The 15,143-nt window shown below is 35.5% G+C and overlaps 3 protein-coding genes and 1 pseudogene across 8 annotated transcripts in view; 3 read left to right on the top strand and 1 right to left on the bottom strand.

Moving 5' to 3' along the window:
* Positions 403–4,393, bottom strand: LOC104724454 (uroporphyrinogen-III C-methyltransferase). Of its 3 annotated transcripts, none has more exons than XM_019231441.1 (7): positions 4,082–4,393; positions 1,832–2,398; positions 1,665–1,742; positions 1,494–1,563; positions 1,258–1,354; positions 873–1,053; positions 403–776 (listed from the first exon to the last, which is right to left on the bottom strand). In XM_019231441.1, exons 2-7 carry the CDS (start codon positions 2,375–2,377, stop codon positions 654–656), a joined length of 1,095 nt encoding a protein of 364 aa, XP_019086986.1. In that variant the 5' UTR covers positions 2,378–2,398; positions 4,082–4,393; the 3' UTR covers positions 403–653. The 3 variants fall into 3 exon arrangements, with proteins under 3 accessions (XP_019086986.1, XP_019086985.1, XP_010441246.1); XM_019231440.1 differs by lacking the exon at positions 4,082–4,393 and adding an exon at positions 2,728–3,037; XM_010442944.2 differs by lacking the exon at positions 4,082–4,393 and adding an exon at positions 2,728–3,037 and having other exon boundaries at positions 873–1,060; positions 1,265–1,354.
* LOC104724453 (sister chromatid cohesion 1 protein 2-like) lies at positions 8,461–12,935 on the top strand. 2 transcript variants are annotated; one of them, XM_010442941.2, is made up of 13 exons: positions 8,461–8,797; positions 9,354–9,633; positions 9,717–9,754; positions 9,837–9,883; positions 10,034–10,104; positions 10,186–10,940; positions 11,026–11,137; positions 11,218–11,348; positions 11,421–12,004; positions 12,135–12,171; positions 12,318–12,339; positions 12,430–12,562; positions 12,664–12,935. In XM_010442941.2, exons 1-13 carry the CDS (start codon positions 8,674–8,676, stop codon positions 12,757–12,759), a joined length of 2,430 nt encoding a protein of 809 aa, XP_010441243.1. In that variant the 5' UTR covers positions 8,461–8,673; the 3' UTR covers positions 12,760–12,935. The 2 variants fall into 2 exon arrangements, with proteins under 2 accessions (XP_010441243.1, XP_010441244.1); XM_010442942.2 differs by having other exon boundaries at positions 12,138–12,171; positions 12,664–12,759.
* LOC104724451 lies at positions 13,407–14,937 on the top strand (annotated as a pseudogene).
* Positions 14,926–15,143, top strand: part of LOC104724452 — a 2,031-nt gene continuing 1,813 nt past the window's right edge. For 2 of the 3 annotated variants that reach the window (XM_010442940.2, XM_010442939.2), the window contains exon 1: positions 14,927–15,016. The gene's annotated coding sequence lies outside the window, so the exon portion shown is untranslated. Of the gene's footprint in view, positions 15,017–15,143 lie in introns of all 3 variants that reach the window. The other variant, XM_019231415.1, reaches the window with a different exon arrangement.

Genomic DNA, 15,143 nt, shown 5'->3' with positions numbered 1-15,143 from the left:
TTTATATTTTTGATGCTATTTAATTGATGTAAAACATTTTTTTTTTTAAGCTCATATGTAACACTATATATGTTGTACACTACACATCTAATAATATGATTCACCCTCCTAACCGTACAGTATCTTTAATATCTATCTAATGTCCTTTTGATTCACACAATCTATTTCTCATACCAAAAATTCTACCTTTGACAACGATCTGAGGCCTGAAACGACTGCATCTTCTGCTCTTTCGGACTTTGATAACTTCGTGCTTATTTCCTTTAATTCTAGTTTTTAGATATTCTTAGAGAAACTATGTTAACCTTTTTTTAATCAAGTATAGAATGTGTAAAATTTGGTTATGAATTGTGATCTTGTTGTTGATCGATTCTCTAATCTTTTTCTTCCCAACAAAACTAATCATTAATAAATGAACTAGTGAAAAATTTAGGCGCACCTTGGCTTTTCCTAAATTTTACCCCAACATTGATATTGGCTCTGTTTGAAGCCTTTGTTTATTACATTGGCATTGCCCAAATTAATCGAAGGACACGGACACAAGAAAATATCAGCCTTCCTTTTGTTTATTACATCTCTCAATCTTCATAGCTCCTAGAATTTCACAGTAATATCGATGAAAGCATCTAACGGGTCTCTACAAGGCAGGATGATTATTTCGTGCAATGTGGCCATAAAGGCGAGAGCTCGACGACTTTCCCTATGATGACGAGCGCTGGTGACACCAATCCAGCTGACTGAATCTCAGTTGCAAAATCTTTAAGCTCAGCAAAAACCTTCACAACACCCCAAAGCCTTGAAAAGTCACTCTCAAGACTAACAAACAGACGCGGTGGAAATCACAGAGAAGAGAGTATGGTTTGGTTGCTTACCGTACGCTGTAGAGGAGTGGTTCCACGTTCAACCGCAACAGCTGGTGTATCACAAGGGAGACCATGGTCCATCAGTTTTTGCGCTAGAGAAGGTAACGTTCCCAAACCCATATAAACGACAAGTGTTGTATCCGGGTCAGCTGCATTCTCTGCAACAAACAAAGGGTCGGTCCCTCCTTTCCTAGAATGTCCCGTGAGGAACCTCACACTAGTTGCAACACCGCGATGTGTTAGTGGAATCCCCAACTCTGCTGCTATCCCTGATGCTGCAGTAATCCCTGTAACCATATATAATTGCAAACTTCCGGTAAGATTAACCACTTCAGTCACCACAATCATATTGAGTTCCCAAAGAATGCAACATCCACATTAATNCCCTCCTTTCCTAGAATGTCCCGTGAGGAACCTCACACTAGTTGCAACACCGCGATGTGTTAGTGGAATCCCCAACTCTGCTGCTATCCCTGATGCTGCAGTAATCCCTGTAACCATATATGCAAACTTCCGGTAAGATTAACCACTTCAGTCACCACAATCATATTGAGTTCCCAAAGAATGCAACAACCACATTAATCAGAGAATCAAAAGCTTGGAACAGAGTGACAAGAATAAGAACATTACCTGGGATAACTTGAACTCGAATCCCTTGCTGTTGTAAAAAGTCCATTTCTTCCCCGCCCCGTCCAAAGACCTGAAATTATCCATATAGAAGTTGCAAAAACATTTAGAAAGGGGCCATTTAGAAAGGGGCCACATTAAGGGAGAGTATGAGAAGCAGATATATAAGCTTACCAGAGGATCTCCACCTTTAAGCCTGACAACAGTGGCACCAGCTTCAGCAAAACTTAGGAGTAGTTCATGAATCTCCTCCTGCAACAACACCAATAAGGCTTAATGATCTTATCTGTGACAATATGATCCAGCTAACCAATCCATAAGACAAGGACTTAGGGCATTACCTGAGTTCTGCTATGATAACCAGCGGTTTTGCCGACATAAAGAAGCCTAGCATCAGGAGCAACCAACTCCAAGACATCATTGGAGACAAGCCTGTCGTAAAGCAAAAGATCGGCACTTTGAATAACTCTGACAGCTTTAAGAGTCAGAAGCTCAGGATCTCCTGGTCCTGTCCCAACGAGATACACATCTCCTGGTCCACAATCACCACCTTTGCAGCCTTTAACTCTCTTCTCTCTCAGCACAGACAAGAGCTTCTTCAGCTCAGGCAGCTGCGACGCAATGTCGTTTTCCCTAACAAAGACTTCATCTTCAAACGGCGATGGAGATGGAGTCGATGGCGGCGTGGGTTCAACCGCCTTGTACAGCCATTGATCCCTCTGGTACCTCTCCACAGAGTGCTTCTCTGTAAACGGCGAAGAAGAAGAAGAAGAAGAAGACGCAGTCTTGTAATGTAAACAACAAACAGGACTCAAATTAGTGGTCCTGGCTTGTTGCCAATTCCGAACACTAGAAGAGGAAACTGGAATCCTCTGGACAAGAGCCATTTAATAACCAACAACACACGCCTGCACAAGATTTAGATGCATAAATTAGCATCATCATATCAACATCAACAAACCCAGATGTGATTTGACAAATTAATATATTCCTTAAATTGGTACAAAAGCACATATGTAAATTGACAGAGCGGAACTATGATCTGGGTCCTTCATTCTGATAAAGAGTTCAATATCAGATTCAAGGAAAAAAAAAAAAAAAGCTAAAAGAGAAGTCTCAGTCTCGAAGTAAAATAGCAACGCAACTCAAAACAGAACTCTCACAGAGAGAAAAAGAAACAGACTTTGATATTTTTGAAGTGTCGAAGCAGAGCAATAAACACAGAAATTAATCATACCCTGGAGCTGGGGAAGCCGCCGATTTGCGATTACGAGCAGGGAAGAGAAGAAACTATGAATTTAAAGATGAGAGATTTGCGAGCGTCCGAGAGAGATCGGACCAGACAGAGAGAGAGAGAGAGAGAGAGAGATGAAGGCAGGGGGGTTTTGTAATATGGAGAACAAATGGCGGCTAGAGTCTAGAGAGAGTTGTGTCGGAATTTGGATGAGGAAATGGGAAGATTCAACAATGAACACACGCCTGTGTCGGAATTTGGATGAGAGAAAGGTGAGCGTTGACACCAACTTGTGTGCTTTCGCAAATATGCACATGTATTTATGTTTGTTGGTGACATTATTTGGTTACTTTTATCTGAGGACGAAAGGGCACTTCTCTTCAAAAGGGTTACTAACCCTTTGATGCTTTCAAGGGGACTCGTACTCTCGCAACTCATCCGGAGGGCAGATCCGTAGTTTCATTCTTATATTTTATCTAGTTTGATAGTTTCTCTCAGCACTTTGTTCTCTCTAGTCCTAATTTAGTACTAGTACTACTACTAGCATATATTGCAGAATGTTCTATTTAATCTCATCTTGTTCACCTGATTAATTAATACAAGGGTTTGGTTGAGACTTGAGAGCATCTCCTTAATCAAGCTTTTCAATTTAGTTGGATTGAAGAAAGGAGTTCTTGTTCATAGCTCAAAAGTTGAGATCACACGGCGGCAGGAGAGTCTTACTGGAACGGTGGAGACGGAAGAGAGACTTGTGTGTTTCAAGACAGTGCTAATTGGGCCTTTATTGGACTTTTAAAGGTTTCGGTCTACATATATTTGAGATCTCTATTGGAAATAATTATAATCAGGCCCATTTTCAACGGCAATGACACGTCGGATTAACGATCTTTGATACGTTGATGTCACTTCAATGCCACGTAGACATTTAACTTGACACGTACAAAATGACTGACCGCGGTAAAAAATAATACGTTTGGAGACGGTCTTTACGATGTGATGTGTGTGACACAGCTCACATTTCAATCAAAACTAGTCGACTAGTAGTTGTTATCCACTCTACTGTGTTATAAGTACGACATTAAAATCTCCATATCATAGATAAATCTTCTTTTCCTAATCAGCATTACTGTATTGCAATTGTTAGCCTTGTTGATTATAACAGCACTGTTTTTTTTTTTTTTTTTTTTNTCAATATCAGATTCAAGGAAAAAAAAAAAAAAAGCTAAAAGAGAAGTCTCAGTCTCGAAGTAAAATAGCAACGCAACTCAAAACAGAACTCTCACAGAGAGAAAAAGAAACAGACTTTGATATTTTTGAAGTGTCGAAGCAGAGCAATAAACACAGAAATTAATCATACCCTGGAGCTGGGGAAGCCGCCGATTTGCGATTACGAGCAGGGAAGAGAAGAAACTATGAATTTAAAGATGAGAGATTTGCGAGCGTCCGAGAGAGATCGGACCAGACAGAGAGAGAGAGAGAGAGAGAGAGATGAAGGCAGGGGGGTTTTGTAATATGGAGAACAAATGGCGGCTAGAGTCTAGAGAGAGTTGTGTCGGAATTTGGATGAGGAAATGGGAAGATTCAACAATGAACACACGCCTGTGTCGGAATTTGGATGAGAGAAAGGTGAGCGTTGACACCAACTTGTGTGCTTTCGCAAATATGCACATGTATTTATGTTTGTTGGTGACATTATTTGGTTACTTTTATCTGAGGACGAAAGGGCACTTCTCTTCAAAAGGGTTACTAACCCTTTGATGCTTTCAAGGGGACTCGTACTCTCGCAACTCATCCGGAGGGCAGATCCGTAGTTTCATTCTTATATTTTATCTAGTTTGATAGTTTCTCTCAGCACTTTGTTCTCTCTAGTCCTAATTTAGTACTAGTACTACTACTAGCATATATTGCAGAATGTTCTATTTAATCTCATCTTGTTCACCTGATTAATTAATACAAGGGTTTGGTTGAGACTTGAGAGCATCTCCTTAATCAAGCTTTTCAATTTAGTTGGATTGAAGAAAGGAGTTCTTGTTCATAGCTCAAAAGTTGAGATCACACGGCGGCAGGAGAGTCTTACTGGAACGGTGGAGACGGAAGAGAGACTTGTGTGTTTCAAGACAGTGCTAATTGGGCCTTTATTGGACTTTTAAAGGTTTCGGTCTACATATATTTGAGATCTCTATTGGAAATAATTATAATCAGGCCCATTTTCAACGGCAATGACACGTCGGATTAACGATCTTTGATACGTTGATGTCACTTCAATGCCACGTAGACATTTAACTTGACACGTACAAAATGACTGACCGCGGTAAAAAATAATACGTTTGGAGACGGTCTTTACGATGTGATGTGTGTGACACAGCTCACATTTCAATCAAAACTAGTCGACTAGTAGTTGTTATCCACTCTACTGTGTTATAAGTACGACATTAAAATCTCCATATCATAGATAAATCTTCTTTTCCTAATCAGCATTACTGTATTGCAATTGTTAGCCTTGTTGATTATAACAGCACTGTTTTTTTTTTTTTTTTTTTTTATGAGTATAATTTTTTTATATACTTTTTTAGTCCAATATTAATTATAAATTATCTCATAACATCAGTTCTTCCGATATATGGACCAAATACTAAGTTTCCACTCTTATAAATTAAATTAGGGAAACGCACAATCTATATAATAATAACAATCCGAATAGATGTGACTAAACGTTGTGTTTTTTCTATCGTACCTTTTGAATATTTTCTGAAAAGTCGTGATGGATAATGGTTATTTATGAAAAGTTACAACTGTTCACTGTAAAGTTGTGTTGATTGGAACATTTGTATTTTTTTAAATCTATATATATTTGTTTGTTTGAACTGTTTTTCATTTTTTTTGTCATGACATAAAATCAAATAAAATTTCAATCTCAACGGTTTATACATTTTTCTAAATTATTTTCTATCATTCATTCTTTTAAAAGTCAAGAAATTCCTCTAATTCTTGATTTAACAAAAAAATTTTGGAATGATGAATCTAATTTACATCTTTTAGTTAATTTTAAATATAAAAGTTTAATGAAAATACATAGAATGTTTTTCCAAGATTTAGATGGCTTATATAGTGAGTTTTTGGATTTGACTTTTCAATATATTTAAACCCAATCCGAATAAATACCACCAAAAGTTGTGTTTTTCCAATCGTACCTTTTGGATAATTTTTTTAAAAAAATCTGAAAATAGTTTAAATTTTATATTTTACAAAGAGTTGTGTTCGTTCACTGTAACGGTTTTTTTGTAAAGTTGCAACTGTTCATTGTAGAGTTGTGTTTATTCGAGTATTCGTCGTATCTTTTGAAATTTATTTGTTTGAACTGTTTTCATTTTTTTGCCATGACACAAAATAATATAAAATTTAAATATCAACAGTTTTTACAGATTTCTAAATTATTATCTAGCATTCATTCTTTTAAAAGTAAAAAAAAAAACTCTTCCAATTCTTGATTTAACAAAAGATTTTTGGAATGATGAATCTAATTTATAACTTTTAGTTAAATTTAAATATAAAAATTTAATGTCTATATATAACAGCAATCCGAATAAATGCCACCAAAATTTGTGTTTTTTCAACCGTACCTTTTGGATATTTTTTTAAAAATCTGTAGAAAAATGAAATTGTGTGGTTTACAAAAAAACTGCGATTGTTCCTTGTAATGGTTTTTTTGTAAAGTTGCAATTGTTCACTATAAAGTTGTGTTTATTCGAATATTCATATCTTTTGAAATCTAGATATATTTGTCTTTTTGAACTGTTTTCATTTTTTTGTCACGACACAAAATAATATAAAATTTCAATATCAACAGTTTTTACAGCTTTCTAAATTATTCTCTGGCATTCATTCTTTTAAAAGTAAAAATATTCATACAATTCTTGATTTTAATAAAAGATTTTTGTAATGACGAATCTAATTTACAACTTTTAGTTGATTTTAAATATAAAAATTTCATGAAAATACCTAGAGTTTTTTTTTTTCAAAAGTTAGATGGATTATATAGTGAGTTTTTGAATTTAACTTCTCAATATAATAAGAAATATGTCTTTTATTTAAAAGCAGTTTATATGGGTTATTAGGTGAAATCAAGTGCATATATTTGCCATTTTTCATAGCACCCTTTTCATAACTTTTTTTTTAATTCAAAAGGTTGTATATGTTCATTGTAAAGTTGTGTCTTTTCACTATATTTTATTTATATCTTTTTATCACAACTTTTCAGTCTAATAGGTGTGTCTATATAAATAGTCATGTCTTTTGAAGTCTTTTTATATTTGTCTCTTCATTAGTAACTAACAAGTTTGTTGAAACAAATTTTCCATGTTGAATCTAAATAATTAAATATTAATATCTAATATTCAACGTTATTCTATAATCTAACTAAAATTTTAGAAATGATTATAGCGATAGAGAAATTTAATACAACTTAACATATAATTTACAGTTGCATCTATTTTTATCGTAAGTTTTTGTTAAAAAAATAGTTTAATATTTAAAAATAAGAATAACAATCTGAATAAATACGAACAACAGTTGCGACTTTGTTTAGTATTTTTTGTAAGAAAATTGTTTTTATTCCTTTTTTTAAAACTCAAACAGTTGTATATTTTCATTTTAGAGTTATGTCTTTTCACTATATTTTATTCATATTTTTTTCATCACAACTTTTCGTTCTAATAGGTATGTCTATTTAAATAGTCATGTCTTTTGAACTTTCTATATATTTGTCTTTTCATCAATAATTAACAAATCATTGTTCGTTGAAACAAAATTTCTGTTTTATGTTAAATCTAAATAATTTGAATATTAATATCTAATATTCAACGTTATTCTATAATCTAACTAAAATTTTAGAAATAATTATAGCAATATAGAAATTTAATAAAACTGAATATAGAATTTTTGCGTTGCGTCTATTTATCGTAACTTTTCGTTAAAAACTAATTGAATATTCAAAAATTATATTATTTTGTTTTTAATTATAATTATTTAATAGAAAATTATATTTACTCATTACAACCATTAGTTCAATATTCTCAGTTAGGATCACTTTGTCATAATAATTTTTTTAATTGTAGGTTTACCATAGTTTTCTTCATTAAAAAATCTTATATTTATAATACTTTAAACAATATTATTTTTGCAAAATTGCGTCTATTCTACATAATATTTTTTGTTAGAAGTTTTCATTTTGGTGATTGTGTTTTTAGTAACAGTTTATGTTTAATTTATATATTCAAACTATTTTATTACATTCAAATGATTTTATAATATATAATTTTAAGTTTTAAAATTTATTTATTTTTTTCTAAAATATTTTCTCCACGACATTGCGGAAGGTCTGAGTCCTAGTAATAATAATAATAATATTAAAAAAAACAAAAAGCAAAATAAAATGCATAATTAAGAAGGTGTGATTTTTCTGGTCACCGTCTAATTAGGAAGATTTAAATTTATGACTTATCATCATAATACACCTATATTTATGTATGTACACATTTTCAATTACCTAAACCAAATTACTAGTCAATTTATTTTTATCAAAATCAAAAATTTAATTACTTTAAAACGAATTTAAACAAAAAAAAACAGATTAAGCGTGACTTAACAAGAAAATAAAATTAAAATTAAAATTAAGAAAAGTTTTATCGGGGTTTTGAAGAAGCTTGCTCCGTACACCGCTTGACCGTTTCTTTTCTTTTCTTTTCTTTTCTTCTCCTCGATTTCTTCTTTTTTTTTCTCTCCCTCCTCGCTTCAGTGTTTACGAAGCTATTGCTTCCACTGAGCTCTCTCTCTCTCTCTCTCTCTCTCTCTCTCTCTCTCTTTCTTATTAAAAAACCAACCTTTAGTTTATTTAGTGTTAAAAAAAAACCCAGAATCTGGGAGAGTAAAAGGGATCAAAAGACCAAAAAAATGTTTTACTCGCAATGTCTCGTGTCTAGAAAAGGACCTTTAGGAGCTATTTGGGTCGCTGCGTATTTCTTCAAGAAGCTTAAGAAAGCTCAAGTCAAAGCTACTCATATACCTTCCTCCGTTGGTTTGTCCCCTTCCTCCACATTGTCCTTCTTCTTCTTCTTATTCTTTTCTTCGTTCTCGAGATGGGATTTTTTTCCGGTGATTTCAAGGTGTAGAGTAGACTTGAAACAAGTGATCGATTGGGTGAAAGTTTCCAGCTTTATAGTTGAAATTTTTACCTGAAATAGAAAATTTAGGGTTTTGTTTGTATCTATTGGCAGCGTCAATTACAGTTCACTGTTGATATTTTTGGGGTTTTGTTTTTGCTCATCAGTTGTTTGATAAAATGCCTGAATGAACCTCAGAGATTATGTTCAGTGATATTTGTACTGACGCTTTTAAGTCTGAATCCCATAGTATCAATCTGCTTAGTCAAAAACGTAGGGCTTGAACAAAAGTATCTTCTTTGCGTATCAGAATGCTTTGTTCAACATTTAGTTCGCTTGATCTCTTAAGTCCTTATATCCTCGAGAAAGATGGATTTTTTTTTCTATTAACATTTGACATTTCAAGATTTTTTTTTACTTCATTGCCGTTTATGATTATGTAATTCTTCTGGGCTTGTTTTGGATGCGCAGATCAGATCTTGCAAAAAGAGTTAGATGCGTTGACATACAGGGTTTTAGCGTATCTTCTTCTGGGTGTTGTAAGGATATATTCCAAGAAGGTGGACTTTTTGTTTGATGATTGCAACAAAGCTTTGATTGGTGTAAAGGAGTTCGTGGCTAAGGAGAAGAACAGAGAAAAGACAGCTGTGCCATTGCCTGCATCTACTGCGTGTTTTTCCATTGTTTTGCCTGAGAGTTTCGAACTAGATGCTTTTGAGTTTGATCTTGGGATTCTGGAAGATTTTCATGGGTATGCTTTTGTTATTCCTATAGAAAATGTATTTCGCAGAGATTCTTTCATAGTCTCACTTTTTGTTTCTTCTTCTTTCTCAGGGGAAATGTTAAGCCGCAGGAAGATATTACACTTAAAGGTAATTTAACTACTAAAGTCGTTTGAAGTGAACCTCATCATTGTTAATGTACTAATAATACCTATACACTGCAATGTAACAGATGGAAGTCAGGAAACAGAGAGCATGGACATGTACTCGATGGAAAGGGTATGGCTTCTCACCTTATAAACTACTGACTGTCTAACTGTACGGTTTTACTACAACGTATAGTGACATTATTTCTTGATTCCATTCCTTTTTATTCAATTACTTTTGTGAATATACATGTTATAAACATAATGCTTTGTGGAGTTGTAGTTTGACATGGATGATGACCTCATGTTTACGTTTCATGAAACTTTCTCTGCCAATCAGAATGAAACCAAGCAGTAAGTACGATATTTTTTGGTTCTATACATGTAATCAACAGACACAATCCCAACTTTCTGTGGTTAAACTTGTTGTTGCAGTGAGAGTTTCGCTCATGATATGGACGTGGATGCAGAAAATGTCAGAGATACTACTGAAGAAGCATCAGTCAAAGTCACTGAAGCAGAACCACTGGAGGATTCTAGAGATCATCAGAATGCATTTAGGCATAGGGAGGATCCAGAATCAGATGAAATTCTTGTGGAACCGCAAATATCCGAAGATATAAGAAAAGCTCAAGAAGAACATACAGTTAGAGAAACCATATGTACCATTGTGCGGGGACTAGTGGATCCTCATGAACCCTCAGGAGATAATCTACACAGAGATGGGCACGCGGAGAATTCAGAATCGGAGAAAACCTCAGTGGAAACAAGTTGCTATAAGACGCAGCATAGCGGGTCCGTCCTTTCTGAATGCGAATGTCCTGAAGCGATTCACGGGATTGAGGAGCAACCATCTGGTGCGACAAGAATCGATGGGGAGAAAGAGATCCCGGCGATTAGTACTATAGAAGAACCAGAACCAGAACCAGTGTCTGTGACTGGTTCCAGAGACTTTTCAGAAGGCATAGAGAAATGTCGAGGCAGTACTGAAGCGGAAATGATGAAATTTGAGTTGTCTCATGGGTCTCATAAAGAGCAATCTGAGACTCCTGAAGAGAATCTCAATGGTTCTGAGAAAGATTTTCTCTCTGACATGACTGTTTCAAAAGACCCCAGTAGAGGGTTTAGTGCAACAGATGTTCCAGTTGCTGTCACTCCAATAACACCTTTGCCGTTGAAAAAATCTGGAGGTGCATGTTTTTTAGAACTATGAGTTTCAAAAAAGATACTATTTAGTTATGATTTTAACGTGTTAACCTATACTTTGAAATACAGGGGAAACAAGCCCTCAGTTCTCGATCATTCCTACGCCGGCTGCAAAGGAGTCTTCTCGGGTTTCACGGAAGAGAAAATGTCTGATAGATGATGAAGTGATTATTCCGAACAAGTAAGAGAACTATTTTGTAAATATATTCATCTGCAGAGTTCCATACAAGTGTGTAATATTTGGTACTTCTGTTATTGTAGAGTTATGAAGGAAATGATAGAGGACTCAAGTAAATTGCTTTCAAAACGGAGAAACGTATCTCATACTGACTGTCTTGAGAGGAGAACCAAACGTTTTGCTGCACGAAGTTTCTTGGACCCTTTGATTCAGTGTAAGTAAAACCTCATAATTCGCTGTAAATCGATTTGTATTGCTGTGTTTGCTGATTGTTGTAATCCCACAGATGCTTCTGTGGAACTCCAGTCGCTTTTTTGTCAGCCCATCAAGCTTAAAAACTGGGCAACCACAGGGTTCCCTAAAGATGATAAAATTGCCAGACGTAGGGAAAATTCTTCTCGTTTAACTGTCAGAATTACTGGGGATATTTTATCTTCTGATCAGACTCAGAATGCTCAAGAAATTATGGAGACATCTCAGGCTGCTGCTCTTTCTGGGCTGAAAGTGACAGTAGGAAATATTAACGAGGTTCCGGTTGAGATGGAAGCTAGTTCCACAGCTTCTGGAACTGCTCATCAAACAGAAAATGCCGCAGAGACAACAGTGAAGCATTCAGTTATTGCTCCAGAAACACCAGTGAGGACATCAGAGCACACAGGGATTGCTCCAGAAACACCAGTAGTCTTCGAGCAAGTAGAGATTGCACCTGAAACGCCGGTGAGGGAATCAATGTCGGCAAGATATTTCAAGGACCCTGAGATCTGTTATAAAGACACCAGACCTGCAAGCCCCTTCACTTCCTTGAATGAGCACCCGTCTGTGTATTGTGTGGAAAACAGAGATCTTGATACGATTTTAATAAACGACGAGGTACTGCTATGTTGCATCATTACAAGGCATTGATAGTTCTTATAGTCTATCGTAGCAAAAGGAAAGCTTTATTAGTTCTTTTAGCCTTTCGTATTTAATTACAAGGTATTGATTTTTGTTTTTGCTTCAGCAGGTGAATGCAGATGACAGACAGGACTTGCAACAAGGTAAAACATATGTAGCTTTTGAGTGAAAAGTTTCAACAATCAAAATATACACTACTTATGTCGGGACCAAATCTTGTCTAAATGTTTGTTTTTGTTGCATGTCGGTCATCATGATGTCATCTTACTATGGATGTTTTGATTTGCAGAGACATGGTCAGCAAGAACAAGGTTACAAATTCACACTTTCGATATCAATCTCTCTGATTTGCTTTTACATTTAGATGATTATCCTAGTTTTCTGACTCTAGATTTGTACAGGAATGTGTCGAAATTCTTGGAAAAGACTTTTACGGAGCAGAGGGAAAGAGAAGAAGAAGAGAAGGTGAGTTTGTTGCAACTGTGTAGAGGAAGAATAAAGAAAGAAAGTGCAAGACTCTTCTACGAGACTTTGGTATGTCCAATTTTTTTCGCAATCTCATATGTTTCACATTTTTTATACCGTCTCCATGAAAGATCTGAGATGGAGAAACTCTCTGAATTTTGATTTTGCAGGTGTTGAAGACCAAAGGGTACTTGGAAGTGAAGCAAGATAGTCCATATAGTGATGTTCTTCTCACGCCATTCACTAGACAACAAAAAGCTTGTTGAAAATGACTATTTTCTTTACTTAGATTCCTCAGATTCCTTCAGTTAGGTTTCTGACTAATGTTGTTAGCTTGTAGTATCTTTTAACAGAGTAGCTAGTTTTGAGTTGTTCTTTCAAGTTATTTTTTTAGTAAGAATAATTGACGATCTAAAGTAGACAATGTAGTCTAAATTTGACCTTTAAACTACTTTTCGTTTTTCTCGTATGATTTATTACGTTCTTCTCTTGTCACGATCCGGAATCTGATTTAGGGGGCAATACAACCTGCTGTGGTATTTGAAAGATGGCCATGTTATTAGGGTAATAACTCCTTAGCCTCCACTTCACGATCTCCATTGCCTAGACAGCCAACTCTTCAAATCTGCATTACATTTTGAGATTTACAATTTACTCGATCAAACACAATATGCTAATGATGAGTAATGACAAAATCTTCCTGGGTGGTTAAAAAAGCCCATACACACTTATTGGGCTTGATAGGTTCAATTTCAAATCCACCAAAGGGACCTAACATCATCAACATCATCTAATTAGGTCGTCGAACTTTAACATATCTCACCGGAGCAAATACGACGGGAAAAAAAAACAAAAAAGATGAAAAATTCGATCCCGTTGCGTGTAGAAGCTATGGAGTTCCATCTTTGCACGTCAAGATTTTACCGAATTGTTTCTAACAATGTCCAAAGCTCGTCCACGTCTCTTAATTGCGGTAACAAGAAAAGAAGACGGTGTGTGGAGCTTTTACTCAACGCCTCAGCCTCAGAATCCATATAATAAGTCGTCTCAGTCTCCTCTAGTAGCCACCAATTTTAAATTGAAGTACCCTGTGGGTAATTGCAGCCACGCCTCTGGTTTACTCTATTTTCAAGACATGTTCATCCCAAAGGAAGGTACAAAGCGTGTGTTATGTAACCCTCTCACAGGACATCATGTGATCTTACCTGAACTTGAAGGTCGTTCTTATAGCTATCTAGGGTTTGATCCGATAAGCAATTAGTTCAAGGTATTGGTCATGGGTACTTGTGCTTATATGGCTTCTAGTGATTTAGATCATTATGTTTTGACACTAAGAGGAGGAGCTGCCGCTGCTGGAGAGTTGAGGTGGAGGAAGATCGAATGTCCTTTTACCCATGAGCCTCTGTGGAAGCGGGTTTGCATCAATGGGGTTTTGTATTACTTAGCTCTACATTCTGATGGAATGTCTTATGTGGTAATTTGATTTGATGTTAGATCTGAGAGTTTCAAGCTCGTGAACACAGAGTGCCGTTTTCATTGCCGTTCTCATAATCTGGTTAGCTATAAGGGGAAATTATGTGGGATTATTATGTTGGATTATGATGATTGTTATTATTCTGGTGGATTACCCCTTAAGTTGAGTTTGAGTATGTGGCTTCTAGAGGATGTCGATAAGCAGGAATGGTCAAAACATGTCTACTCTTTTTCGGTTGTGAGTGATGTTGTTAAGTTTGACCGCAATCTTTCTGTTTCTGGGCTGACTGCTACCGGTGACATTGTTTTGTCCATGATTTATGCGTCTAAACCGTTTTACGTTTTCTACTTCAATCCGGAAAAGAACACTCTCCAGATTGTTGAAATCCTAGGTGTTGGAGCTGATCGCGATTACAGAGTATATGCCTTTGTAGACTATGTAGAGGATCTTAGTGTTAATGGTGCCATCCAACTCGACTCAAGCGGCCCTTTACATTAAGGCGGACGTATCGTCTAACCTCTCCAACAAGGAGCAGAACAAGTACAATTCATTAGCTAATCTGCCCTATCGTTCTGTTGGCTTAGCTACTTAATATTTTTGTGGTGTTTAGTTTGTTTTCCGTTTTCTATTAGCTCTTTGATTATGTTGTTTTTTTCTTGATTAAGCTTTTAAGAGACTAGCTAGGACTTTCCATTGAAGATACTTGGGGTCTAAATCGGTTGATCGGTGCAAGATCCTTGATAAGTTTATTCATCAGGCAATCACGAGAACCTGGATAACGTTGTGGGACTATATTTAGAGAAGAACCGAAAGAAAGAAACATATCGAATTTTGATCTTCGTTTTCTTTCTTTGTTGATTAATCTACCGAAATGTTGTAATGGACTCTTTAGTTTATTTAACTTTATATCGGGCGTTTTACTTAAAAGCCCATTTGAAAAGTCGGATATATTAAAAATCACTTATTATAATTCTTGTGTCGGCGGCGATCCTCAGTCTTTGAGTAGCTTTCTTCTACTTTCATAGTGACTTTCTACTCTTCTTGATTTGGTAAGATCTGATTGATAATTTTTACTAAATCCCCACATTTTTTTTGAGATCTTCTCTTTTGCTTGTTTCGTCGGTTGATTTATTGGATTTTTTTTTTTTTTTTTTTTTTTTTTTTTTTTTTTTTTTT

Source organism: Camelina sativa, chromosome 11, assembly GCF_000633955.1.
Source record: "Camelina sativa cultivar DH55 chromosome 11, Cs, whole genome shotgun sequence".
NCBI classification, from domain to species: Eukaryota; Viridiplantae; Streptophyta; class Magnoliopsida; order Brassicales; family Brassicaceae; genus Camelina; species Camelina sativa.
Note: the sequence above shows the minus strand (reverse complement) of the source record. Positions and strands in the feature narration are given on the sequence as shown.

Bases quoted from the DNA above. Each gene is read 5' to 3' on its own strand.
- LOC104724454 (XM_019231441.1), bottom strand. From the start codon at position 2,377: ATGGCTCTTGTCCAGAGGATTCCAGTTTCCTCTTCTAGTGTTCGGAAT. The intron at 1,355-1,493 runs GTAATGTTCTTA...ATATGGTTACAG, and splicing joins TCGAGTTCAAGTTATCCCAG to GGATTACTGCAGCATCAGGG. The intron at 777-872 runs GTAAGCAACCAA...GGTGTTGTGAAG, and splicing joins CCACTCCTCTACAGCGTACG to GTTTTTGCTGAGCTTAAAGA.
- LOC104724453 (XM_010442941.2), top strand. From the start codon at position 8,674: ATGTTTTACTCGCAATGTCTCGTGTCTAGAAAAGGACCTTTAGGAGCT. The intron at 9,755-9,836 runs GTAATTTAACTA...GCAATGTAACAG, and splicing joins GGAAGATATTACACTTAAAG to ATGGAAGTCAGGAAACAGAG. The intron at 12,563-12,663 runs GTATGTCCAATT...TTGATTTTGCAG, and splicing joins GACTCTTCTACGAGACTTTG to GTGTTGAAGACCAAAGGGTA.